Here is an 11,662-nt window from a genome sequence, read left to right on the forward strand (position 1 = left end):
TTTCCCTCCCCTCCTCTCCCCTCTCTTATGTAAGCCTGAGAGCAGGGCCTCTCCTTTTTTTAGATAACGGAAGCTTCTTTGGGATACATTATTTCCCTGAAAAGCGGGATTAAAAATGTAACAACCAAACAAATCTTTTGTTTTAAACAAAGATGTTAATTATTTCAAGTTTGTTATTTTCTATTTTTAGATTTTTTATATATATAATAGAAATAAAATGAATAGAGATTTGGAGAAAGTCTGTAGCTCAGTGGCAGCTGCCTTGTATGTAGAACCAAGGTCTCAGGTTCAAACTCTGGCAGGTAGGGCTAGGAGAGACCACTGCTTGAAATCCTGGTGAGCTGCTGCCAGTGAGTGTAGAACAAGGGTTCCTAAACTGTGGCCCACGAGCCATCAGCTATTTTCAACTGGTCTGCGGGGAAACAAATTTGGGAACTACTGGTGTAGATAACACAGAGAGGTCAGTAGTCTGACTAGGTATAAGCTAGCTTCCTACGTTCCTAACTGGATGTGACTCTTAAACACATTTTCTCTCTCTCAACAACAAATTCTCTCTTTAAAAGCTACTAAAATATTTCAGATTTTGAAATATAACAGAAATAGAATCAACTGGAATAAAATACAGAGAAGGGGATTGGTTTAGTTTTAATCATAACGGAAGTTTGGGCTTTAGAATTTTGGGTTTAGTGTATAGCTTGCTTTTACAAAGTCCCACAGTACACAAGCCACATGAACTGAGAGATGCAGAGATGGAAAATCTGGACACATTACTGTACAGTTAATCTATTCTACTTGCAGATATTTTTCTCTCATCTGTGCCAAAAAGCAACGAAGTATCCTGATATTTCTCTGGAAAAGTCATAGCTTTCCTAAACTTTTTCAAACTCAAGTACTGCAGAAGTCACTTTGGCCCAGAATTACACCTGATAAAAATGTATAAGCTCGGATGTAGCTTCCATGTAGTTTTCCAGGTGTTGTTTGTGCCCTCTAAGCAAGGGTGTAGTCTTGCAGGGTCTCAGGGGGTCTTACACACCTTTTTTGGGAGCCAGGTCTCAGTAGGGTTCCTATGTCTCCAGCATCCTGTGAGCCAGTCAGCATGAAAGGGGAGTGTGCTAGCCACTGAGAAGAGTCTTCTAACTTGCTTCCTAGTTGGTTCTTACTGATTGGAGCCACAGTGAAAGGCGTTCCTATTCGTTCCTACATCAAAAAGCCAAGTTGTAGAGAGTGAGAATTCTGTAACGGCAGAAGTGTGTGTGTTATGTGACTTCAAGTGGATTATGACTTATGGTGACCCTATGAATCAGTGACCTCCAGTAGCATCTGTTGTAAACCACCCTGTTCAGATCTTGCAAGTTCAGGTCTGTGGCTTCCTTTATGGAATCAATCCATCTCTTCTTTGGTCTTCCTCTTTTTCTACTCCCTTCTGTTTTTCCCAGCATTGTCTTTTCTAGTGAATCATGTCTTCTCATTCTGTGTCCAAAGTATGATAACTTCATTCATCATTTTAGCTTCTAATGATAGTTCTGATTTAATTTGTTCTAACACCCAATCATTTGTCTTTTTTGTGGTCCATGTTATGCGCAAAGCTGTCCTCCAACACCACACTTCAAATGAGTTGATTTTTCTCTTATACACTTTTTTCACTGTCTAACTTTCACATCCATACATAGAGATCGGGAATAGCATGGTCTGAATGATCTTGACTTTGGTGTTCAGCGATACGTCTTTGCATTTGTAGAGACATTTAATCCTGATGATAGCATCCCATCTACACCATCACGTAGTTTGATAACAGCAGGAGATAAATGTGTAGACACTGAATTCAGTAATTCCAGCAATATCTCCGACAGAATGGACAGTCAAATGGTGACAGTGACAGAGAAGTAGAAAGCAGTATTCAAGCCTGGCCAGATTATTCTATAATCTTAGAAGGGCGAGTGGCTGCGAGGGGGCATGGCGGTGACTATTATGAAGGGACCCTGCATTTCTGAATTTGCCACTACACTGCTGCCTCCAGACGTCAGCTAAATATAGGATAAGGTTTGGAACAAGCAAGTGACAGCACAGGTTCCTCTTGCAGACTTCAGGTTAAACCATTTTAACTGAAATTCACTGCAATGTCCTTAAGTCCCATTTGCTACTAGTATCAGCCGGGCACCTTTGTTGTACTGTTTGACTCCTACTATAAAAAAAAAAAAATTAGGCAAAGCCTACCAGAGTTGTAATTTTATTAAGCATACTTATTTGCCATGTTACCTCTATTTTGATCATTTTATTGGGCTGTTTACTCTTAGGACTAGCATCATCACCCATTATGTCTATTTCTTTTTAAAAGCTTGTTGACTCAATTTTTAACTGTATATCTTTTATACTATTATATGTAAACCTCTTAAATATTAAGCAGTCTATACATTTTGTTAAATAAAATATATTTAAAAAGAAGAGAAATACTGGGCTAAATTTGGGCTGGAAGATGCCTTTGGGCAGCATTTTGCATCTCCGCCTTTCTGCAGGCAAGTCCCCTCCATATAATGTGTTCATTAGCAGGAGAAGACAGGCAAGATGCTTGAATTCCCATTTGCTTCTGAATGGGGAACAGCTGGTATAGCACAGTGGGGAGGAGAGCTTGGCTGGGAATCCAGAGTCTGTGAATTCAAATCCTGCTTGAGTCTCCTGGGTATCAAGGGCCAGCTAAAGATCACCCCCACAGTGAGTGGCTTAGGGGTTATGTGCCCTGCCACCTGGGCAGCCATGGGCAAGCTGCATAGTCCCAAGGAGCCCAGTTGCCCCCCAGCTGGCAGTTGTGGACAAGGAAGGGGCTGGCTTGTGCAGCTGTGGCAAGCTGAGCAGGCCCTAGCCAGCTGGGAAGGACTAACCTCAGAGGGAGGCAATGGTAAACCCCCTCTGAATACCACTTACCATGAACACCCTATTCATAGGGTAGCCATAAGTTGGGATCAACTTGAAGGCAGTCCATTTCCATTTTTTCTGAATGGGGAAGGACCATATCTCAGTGGGAGAGCATCTTCCTTACATGCAGGAAAGTCCCAGGTTCAATCCCTGTATCTCCAGGAAGGACTGGGAGAGAACCTTATCTGAAATCCTGGACAGCTGCTGCCAGTCAGTGTAGACAATTCTGAGCTAGATGGGCTCGTTATAAGGCAACTGCCTATGCTTGTTCCTGGTGATTAAACCCGACTGCTCTTACTCCTTTGTTGCCAAGTTGTTCTCCTGCTCTTTGTTCCTAGGTCAAGATGATTTAATCAACATCAGCGTGGACACAAGAACCATTTATTTTTTACGGTGATCACCAATGGTTTACTGAAGCAAGCAGAGTGTCAAAAGCTTGCAAAGGTTTTCTAAGACAGCAAAGAAGGAACAGTAATTTCACAGGGGGTGAACAGGCTGTCTGGTTTTGGAGCCTAGTTTTGGAGTCATCAGTCTTTGACCCCTCTCTTGAGCCAAAGCAAAAAAAAAAAAAAAGGTTTTTGGGGACATCCTTACTCATCCTGAGTTAGTGGACAGATGCAGGGTGTGTGTGTTGCCTCTCTCTTAACCTTCAGCAATGACCACAACCCTGCTATGACCTTAGTCTGAACAGCTTTCCCAGTCAGTTTGGCCTCAATAGCTTTAATATCATTACACTGCTGCACAAGCTGAGCCTTTGTATTTCGGGAGGTGTCTTCCAAGTCAGAAATCCTATGTTCAGCCTCATCTGTACATCCAGAGAGACTCCCTAGGGCATTCTGGATGCCAGTTATTGAGGTGTGCAGGCTTGAGACTGCAAACTTAATCTCTGCAGTATCTGCAGCAACTTGCTCTAGAACAGCCATTAATTGCGCCAGAGTAAGCTCAGCCGCCATTTTGTCTAGAGTTGGGGATCTTGGCTCAGGTTTCTGTCCTTTGGGGTTAAGAGAGGAAAATGCAGCCCCTGAGGTCATTCTGAACATCTCTGGAGTCAGATGCAATGCTTCATGAGTCTGGGGGTTGTGCTTTAGGGATTCCCTGAGTCCTTTTCCCGGTCCGAGAAGCCTGCATCTGCTTCGTATGTAGCGGCCCTTGTCCTTCCAGGTCAAACATCTGTGAGATTTGCCTCCTACCAGGATTCTTTGATGTGCCCCAAGAACAGTCTCGACACTCATGCTTTTCCCATTAAAATACTTTCCTCTTTTGTAACATCTTCTGCGTTTTATAAAAGCCAAGAGGCCATTGGGCTTCTCCCCTGGATCAGAACAGCCAGATTGTGTGACAGGATCTGAATTTTGGGTGAACTGTCCATCAGACTTGAGACTTTTATACAGGCCTTGCCTGTGACCTATTTCCTGATTACCAATGCGTTCTGAGGCTTGATCATGCTCCCTACAATGACCCTCCAGTCCTGGTTGGGCATCTAGTTGAAGCATGCCTTTTGACAGATCCCGCAAACCATTTCCCAAAAGAAGGCATTTCCCCTGTCCTTCATTTCCTGAGCTGCTGTTCTGATGGCTCTCCAGAATGTTCTGGTTTTCACCAACTGAAGCTGCAGTTCTACACTCACTTACCTGGGAGTAAGCCCCATTGAAGACAGCGGTATTTACTTCCGAACAGACATGTTTAGGATTGTGCTGTAAATCTGCAGTCTCATTCAATTCAGCAAGGCTCCATTTTGTGCAAACCTGCATAGGTTTGGGCTGCAAGTCCTGCTCAGGACTCTGAGAAATTCCCCCCTCTGACATTTCCAGTGACTCCTCACATAACACCACACATTCAGAATCTTCTCTGCTTTGGATTTTCTGATTCCTGTCAAGTGTTAATGATTTCTCTTCTGCAGCTTCAGCGCATATGCACTCAGGCTTCAGACCTGATTTAGGGTCTTGATGAATTGGGTCCCTCAAGCTGTTTGTAAAAAGAGTGGATTTCTCTTCCTCTTTCCCTGAGTGGTTTGTCTGTAGCCTCTCCATATTGTTCTGGTCCTCTTTAATTAAGTTTTGCTCAAGATTCTGGGGGTTTTTCTTCTCAGATAATGCATGTAACTTCCCAGATACATCCACAGGCTCAGGACCCTCCACACTGGGGCTATCCAAAGTAATGATCAGTGCCAAGGATTCAGCTTGGTTCTCACAATCAGCACATATACACCACGTCTCCAGCCCTAGTTCGGTACCAGGATGTCCCGTGTCTCTGACTAGTTCCCTCAAACCCTTTCTAATGAGAGCAAGCTTTTCTTCTTCTTTTCCTGAGCTGATTTTCTGCTGCCTCTCCTGACAGTTCTCCCTCATCACGTCTTGTTCAGGACTCTGTAAAATTGCCTCCTTGGATTTTTCCATCACCACCAATTCAGGGGCTTCCAGCCAAGGATCCTCTCTTTTCCTTTTGCTGTTTGTCACATCACCTGCTGAAGCAAAGAAAACAATTGTATCACCCTCTAAAAACCTGTAAGGATGTGTCCTGCTGCAACAGATGCTCTCTATTACAATTAAATAAGTAGTCATAACGTTACATCTTATCTACTCAGAAGCAAGGCCCATTGACAAAAATATTTCTATACTGGTAACTCTTATAGAAAATATCTAAGCAGTGTAAATCACAAGAAATGCAAGAAAAATATAAAAGCAGAAAATGTCATAAAGAGTGACTCAATTGCATAAAATTCATCTAATTGAAAATGCCTGTTGACACAAGAAACTCTTTAAGACGTCTAAAAATAAGAAGCGAGGATGCTGGACAAATTTCCATCAGGAGGGCATTCCATATTGCTGGACCACCCACGCTAAATGTTTGATTTCTCATAGCTATCAAGCGGGCCTCATTTACACGGGATTTACTCCCAGGTTGCATAGCAAGGATGGAGGACCTTTTATTGCCTAAGGGCCACATTTATCCTTGGTTTACCCTCCAGGGGCTACCTCACACGTGTCTGTGTGTGTGCGTGTGTGCACGCACAAGCATGGTAACGCACATGCGCGCACGCGCACACACACACACACAGGGTCACATGCACACGAGACAGGCACATACATGACAACCCCTCCCTTTCCTTAGATGATTTGGGCAGATCAGCTGAGGTGGGAGTTATCATATCCTCTGCTCATAAAATGATCAATCTGATGGGAGACAAACTGTATCCCATCAGAGTGCTGGACTCTGACCACCCCTGGGCTGTTTCTACTTTATAATTGTTTTTACTTCTTCCTGCCGTCAAAGTTTATGGGGTATGGGGTGGGGGCAGAAAAAGTAGCTTGAGCAGCTGCATCTGATTTCCTGAACTGGGTGGCAGCCTTAGTATGATTTATAAAGCATCTCAGACACGAGGGCATTATTCAAGCATTTGAGTTAAAGAGATTGAGTGGAATCCACAGGATAGCGTTTTATCTTGTGTTGTACTGCATTGTTCTTGAGCTGCTCTTGGTGTCTTAACAGCAAAACAGCAAAGAGCAGCACAGGCAAAATATGCCATTCCAGATAGACGAGAAGCAAGAAGAGACAAGCCAAACCCAGCTTGCAATTTATTTATGCATGGCTTCCTAGCCAGCAACTTCCAAGGAGCTCAGGGCAGTATATATGGATTTAGGGTTAGGACAAACAACAGGCCTATGGTTAGGGCAAACAGTGCCACTTTTGTTGAGCTTCACAGCCATGCAGACATTTAAACTCACGTCTTGCCAGTCTGAAGTCCCTTTCCTCTTTGGCACTTCTGTCTTCCAAGGTACACTGCCATACTAATCCACAAAAATGTCAGCATCTTGCCACTTGAAATGGCATAGGAATATAAGATTGATTCATCCGCCTCCATAGAGTCGACACTGACTGAAATCCTGGAGAGTCACTGTGACGCAGGGGACATTTCCAACTCTACCTGGAGGTGCCAGGGATTGAACCTGGACTTTCTCCATGCAGCGCAGATGCTCTACCACTCAGCCACAGCCCTTTGCCTATTGCACACTGACAACTGAAACAGCAGCACACTTTGAAGGACAAGGACAGGGAACCTGTGGCCCTCCAGATATTGTTAGACTTCAACTCCCATCATTCCATGGGGGCTGGGGGCTGAGTCAGGGAGCTGAAGACCAACAACATTTAAGGCTTTATTTATACAAACATAATTTGAGTTGATTGTAGTAAAACCTCAAAGCAGGCTACAAAAAAACCACACACGTTAAAATTATCAATAAAAGACAGTAAAAAAGTATTTTAAAAATTCAAAAACTAATTAAAATCAACAATAAATTAAAAGCAGATGAAAACACATATAACTTCTACATGTCTGGACAGACTCTTGACATGCTTGCACAGAAATAATATGGCACACATTCTATTCCTTAAACCACAGATCCCCTGCACTAGGATTTTCGAGGAACACTTACCCAGCCAGGCTACATTATCATAATTCTGATTTGTGACATTCCAGTAAAGGGTTTTCTCTCTACGGTCCAGCAGAGCCCATTCTTCCTCAGTGAAATGCACAGATACATCTTCGAAGGTTACAAGACCCTGAAACAGCCGGAAAGATATACTGTTGACATGCTATTCTGCAAGGCTTTGGGGACAGGAGTACTGAGCAAATCCTTGCTATCATAGATTTCCTTCATCATCTTGGGACAAGTCCACTTTCTTCAGTCACAGTCCTAATCTGTAAAATGGGAATAAATGATGCAGCTCACACAGATATGATAGATATGAATGTTGGTTGCACCTTAAGCCAAAGGGAACAAGAGTGATGATATAAATAACTGTATAAATAGTAGTACAATGCAAATTTAAAGAGAAAGAGAAAATTGCAAATCTAATTCTATTGCCATCTAGAAAATAGTTCTATTCTGAACTATATATAGTCATACACCTCACTGATATAAGCGGTAGGTAAATCTACGTCCTTTTAGAACTGTTTTGCTACAATATGTAGCGATGGCCACTAGCCACTAGCTTAGACGGTTTGAGAAAGACTCAGACAATAGATCAACTGACATCTATTGGCCATGATAACTAAATGGAACCTCCATGTTCGGTAGTATACCTCTGGATACAACATGCTAGGGCAAACAAAAGAGCAAGGGTATTTTCTACTCATACTCTGCTTTTGAGCCTCCTTGATGCATCTAACAATGCACTGTTATAAACAGATGTTGACCTAAATGGACCTTTGGTCTGATCCAGAGGACTCTTATATTCCTCTTAGCCATCAATCGTTTTTCATTACTTTTTAAGTGAGGGGCATGGGCAAACCTGTTTGAATGGGGAAATTTTTTTAGAATACAGTCTAAGGTAAATCAAGTGACCAAATAAGGCCATTTCCTTCTGCTTTTAGGGAACCCAGCTCCAGCCCCTGCCAAAGCTTGCATACCTTTAAAGCTTGCCCTCCAGACATTGTTGGACTTCAACTCCCATCATTCCACGGTGGCTGGGGGCTGAGTCAGGGAGTTGAAGACCAACAACATTTAAGGCTTTATTTATACAAACAAAATTTGAGTTGATTGTAGTAAAACAAAAAGATGTAGTAAAACAAAAAGATCTCACACTAAGATTATTTGATTTATCATTTTAAAACAATTTATTATTTTTATCATTTGATAAAAAGCCACAAGGGTTATCACTTTTCCCCCCTTTTGCTTTTGTACTTTTTACAAGAGCCTGACAACACAGCACTTTGGGCACATTAACTGTACACACAGCTTTTTTGATTAATCAAGACCCAAACCATTTATCATTAATTTCTGTGAGATTCCGTATCACAGCACCTTGAGAGCCCTCTTCATCTTAGTTTCCTCCCACATTTATCTCTTAATCACACTGAATGAAAGTAAAGGGAAGAACAGCACGGGGCTTCACATTTTTTTTTGCTTAAGGGTAGAGGATTCACCTTACGGGCACATCTATTTGACAAAAGGCACAAAACTATATGCATCAGTCAAGATGCTAAATCAGCAGCCTTCAGACTAGTGACTCAACCAGATTATGAATAATAATTTGCAATCTGTGCATGAGCCAGGAAGTACTGGCTAGCTTGTATCAACATGGAGAGACCAGCAAGCATTTTCTTCCGAAAGGGCTGTCATGCTCTTTAGTGCTGCATGACCAGCAGGAAAAGCTCTTCCATCATGACGTCTGCAATGTTTACTAGGAACAGCTTTATCTCTACCTCATACACATTTTAAAAGGAAGAAGCCTTACCAGCAAGAAAAATAAATGAAAAAAACAGGAAAAGACAGAAAAGACAAGTGATGTTGTATGATGTGTCTAGATTACCAGACTCCTTTTTCAATAGGCTCCAAGTAAAACCTTTGCTGCAGGGCAGGCCCAAACTAATCACTGCTATGACTTCACCACCAGTTCATAACCCTTTGACTGAATGCATTCTAGTGGATATTCTAGCTATCAGAAAAAGATTTCCCCAGACACCAGTTTCTGGCCAGGGAGACAGGACTTATTGGTCTCTATGGCATACGGCGGGGAGCCTTTTCCAGGCCAAGGGCCGCATTCCACCATGGACAACCTTCCAGAGGCTGCATGCCAACGGTGGATGGGGCCAGAGAGGCAAGCGCAGGTAAGGCAACAGATATGGCTCTAATCTTAGCGCAGGAAGGATCCTTACAGGTCCAGGAGACATCTCAGCTGGGCAAAAGCACTCGAGGAGGGCATGGAGCAGGACTGGTGAGGGTTGTGGCCTGGAGAAAGTCCTGAGGGCCAGTTTGAGAGGCCTGGAGGGCCACATTTGGTCCCTGGACATGAGGTCCTTCCCCCTCCTAGCTGCCATAGCAGGTCTATCTGCACTGCTTGCTGTTGGTCAAAAGCACTCAAGGGCAACACCCACCAGTACCAAATTTTCCAACACTACTTTAGAATCAAATACATAACTGCTTTCCCTTCTTAAGCAAGGTCCACTCAATGCTCCTCTTAGCATATCCCATCCCCAGCACCTGAACACCGTTGGCTTGCTCCTGTTCCCTACAACAGGCCTCGATCAGTTGAACCGCCTCCTTGCTGCTGACGGGCTCCCTGGCTCTCACCCACACCTGCACATTCACTGGCAGCACAGTCAGGAACTGTTCTAGGATGACCATGTCCACAATCTGGTCCTTGCTGTGCTCCCGAGGACACAACCACCGTTCAGCTGCCTCACTCAACCGGGACAGAATCTCCTGGGGGGCGTCTCCAGGCGGGACAGTACCCAAGCGGAACCTCTGACGAGCAGCTTCCTGACTAGACTGGGTCATGGATGCCTTTGTCTCCTTACAGAGACCAGGGGCAGCCACAAAACTTCCATCCACAAATCCATCAGGCAGGTCAGGAGATGTCAGAGATGGCGGATCTTCAGCAACTGTTTCAGCAACAGCAGAAGCCACCTGCAAGCCAGGTATACCTTGGCGTGTTGCATTCAGACGTGCTCTCAAGAGCTGGATTGTCTGTTTTGGATTGTTTTGGATACGGGGCTTCTTAAAAGCAGCAGGCCCTGGCAAGGCATCACAATCCAGCGTGGCCACTTTGTGGGTTGGTTCTTGGCTAGAGGAGGCCATTTCCGTCATGCCATTCCCCTTGGCTTCTACAGCTGTCTTGTTGGGAGGATGACTATGTGGCGAGTACTTTATAACTTTGCCATTGCACGTATGGGCCCGCCCTGTGCAATGGTACTTTTGGTAGTCAGCGCATTTCCAGAAAATCTTGTCCCCACTGGCCCGCTCTTTCTTATGCAGGTATCCTTCATGGAGCAACTGGTCCCTACATTTCTGACTCTTGACGTATTTCAGTGGCATTTTCATGAAAGGAGGATAAAATAAAATAAAATGAGATGGATAGATTCAAAAAGGAGAAAAATGCCAACCAGGGAGGAAAACGAAAAGTCGTCCAACGAACCCAGAAAAGATTTATCTTGAGGAGATGCTGTGCCCAAACGGCTCCTTCTGTGAACAAAATCCTGGGCTACCTAACAATTACCGGAGAAGACAGGGTCGCCTTCTGGTCCAGTTAAGCTTTTCTGGTTCCGACGCCGATCCCACGCACAAGTCAAGCTACGCCCATTTTCTTCACGTCCTCTTCACGTGTTCCGAACGAAACCGATTAGTCAGCATCCGTCTGCTCCCTCTAAAGCCAACGAGAAAGCTGTGTAGCACTGAGAGACTGGGTTGACTCTTTCCCTCATTGTGGCCCAGCCCTTTTTCTTTCCGGCGTGAGCAGCTCTTAAAATGCTAATAGGAGATAAAGAGCCTGGAGCCGTCTGGCGGCGCTCTGACAGATAGTTCTCTCTCCGGTCTGAATAGGCGAGGCCTTAACCTACAAGAACGCCAGTTCACGGTTGACGAGGAGATGCTGCTTGGACTTGCCTCCTTTCATTTATAACGGACTAAGGCGGAGTCAGCGTCTGATCAAACAGGGCTTCGATTGCACAGGCTCGGTCTGTGGTCGACTGGAAGTAAAACACATGCAAAGAGGAAGGGATGGGGAAGACTCTGTTCCTTTCGGATAGAGATGCTGTCCTAGAGCCCTCTAGTGGAGGAATCACGCCAACTAACAGGGCAGTCCTATACATGTCTTCTCAGAAGTAAGCACCACGAAGTGCTTACTTTTGATGTTTTAAAAAATGCTTTGTTTTTTAAGATGTTTTAAAATTTTGTTAGTGTTTTATCATTTGTTAATGAGAAATGTCTGGTGCCCTACGCTCCAATATTAAATATACATTTAGTATTACATA

General features: G+C 43.9%; 1 protein-coding gene across 4 annotated transcripts; it reads right to left on the reverse strand.

Moving 5' to 3' along the window:
* Positions 1-636: 636 nt before the first annotated feature.
* Positions 637-11,398, reverse strand: LOC133380850 (zinc finger protein 394-like). Of its 4 annotated transcripts, XR_009761560.1 has the most exons (4): positions 9,894-11,388; positions 7,344-7,470; positions 6,636-7,115; positions 5,319-5,374 (listed from the first exon to the last, which is right to left on the reverse strand). XR_009761560.1 is itself a non-coding variant. In XM_061618979.1 (3 exons), the coding sequence occupies exons 1-3, from the start codon at positions 10,731-10,733 to the stop codon at positions 3,501-3,503; spliced, it is 2,838 nt and encodes a 945-aa protein (XP_061474963.1). In that variant the 5' UTR covers positions 10,734-11,398; the 3' UTR covers positions 637-3,500. The 4 variants fall into 4 exon arrangements, 3 of the variants coding, with proteins under 3 accessions (XP_061474963.1, XP_061474962.1, XP_061474964.1); XM_061618979.1 differs by lacking the exon at positions 6,636-7,115 and having other exon boundaries at positions 637-5,371; positions 9,894-11,398; XM_061618978.1 differs by lacking the exon at positions 6,636-7,115 and having other exon boundaries at positions 637-5,374; positions 9,894-11,398.
* Positions 11,399-11,662: the final 264 nt, after the last annotated feature.

Source organism: Rhineura floridana, chromosome 3, assembly GCF_030035675.1.
Source record: "Rhineura floridana isolate rRhiFlo1 chromosome 3, rRhiFlo1.hap2, whole genome shotgun sequence".
NCBI lineage: Eukaryota > Metazoa > Chordata > Lepidosauria > Squamata > Rhineuridae > Rhineura > Rhineura floridana.

Coding starts and splice junctions, on each gene's coding strand:
- LOC133380850 (XM_061618978.1), bottom strand. CDS start 10,733: ATGAAAATGCCACTGAAATACGTCAAGAGTCAGAAATGTAGGGACCAG. Junction 7,471..9,893: donor AGCAAGCCAACGGTGTTCAG/GTGCTGGGGATG, acceptor CGGCTGTTTCAG/GGTCTTGTAACCTTCGAAGA. Junction 5,375..7,343: donor TGATAATGTAGCCTGGCTGG/GTAAGTGTTCCT, acceptor TCTTTGCTTCAG/CAGGTGATGTGACAAACAGC.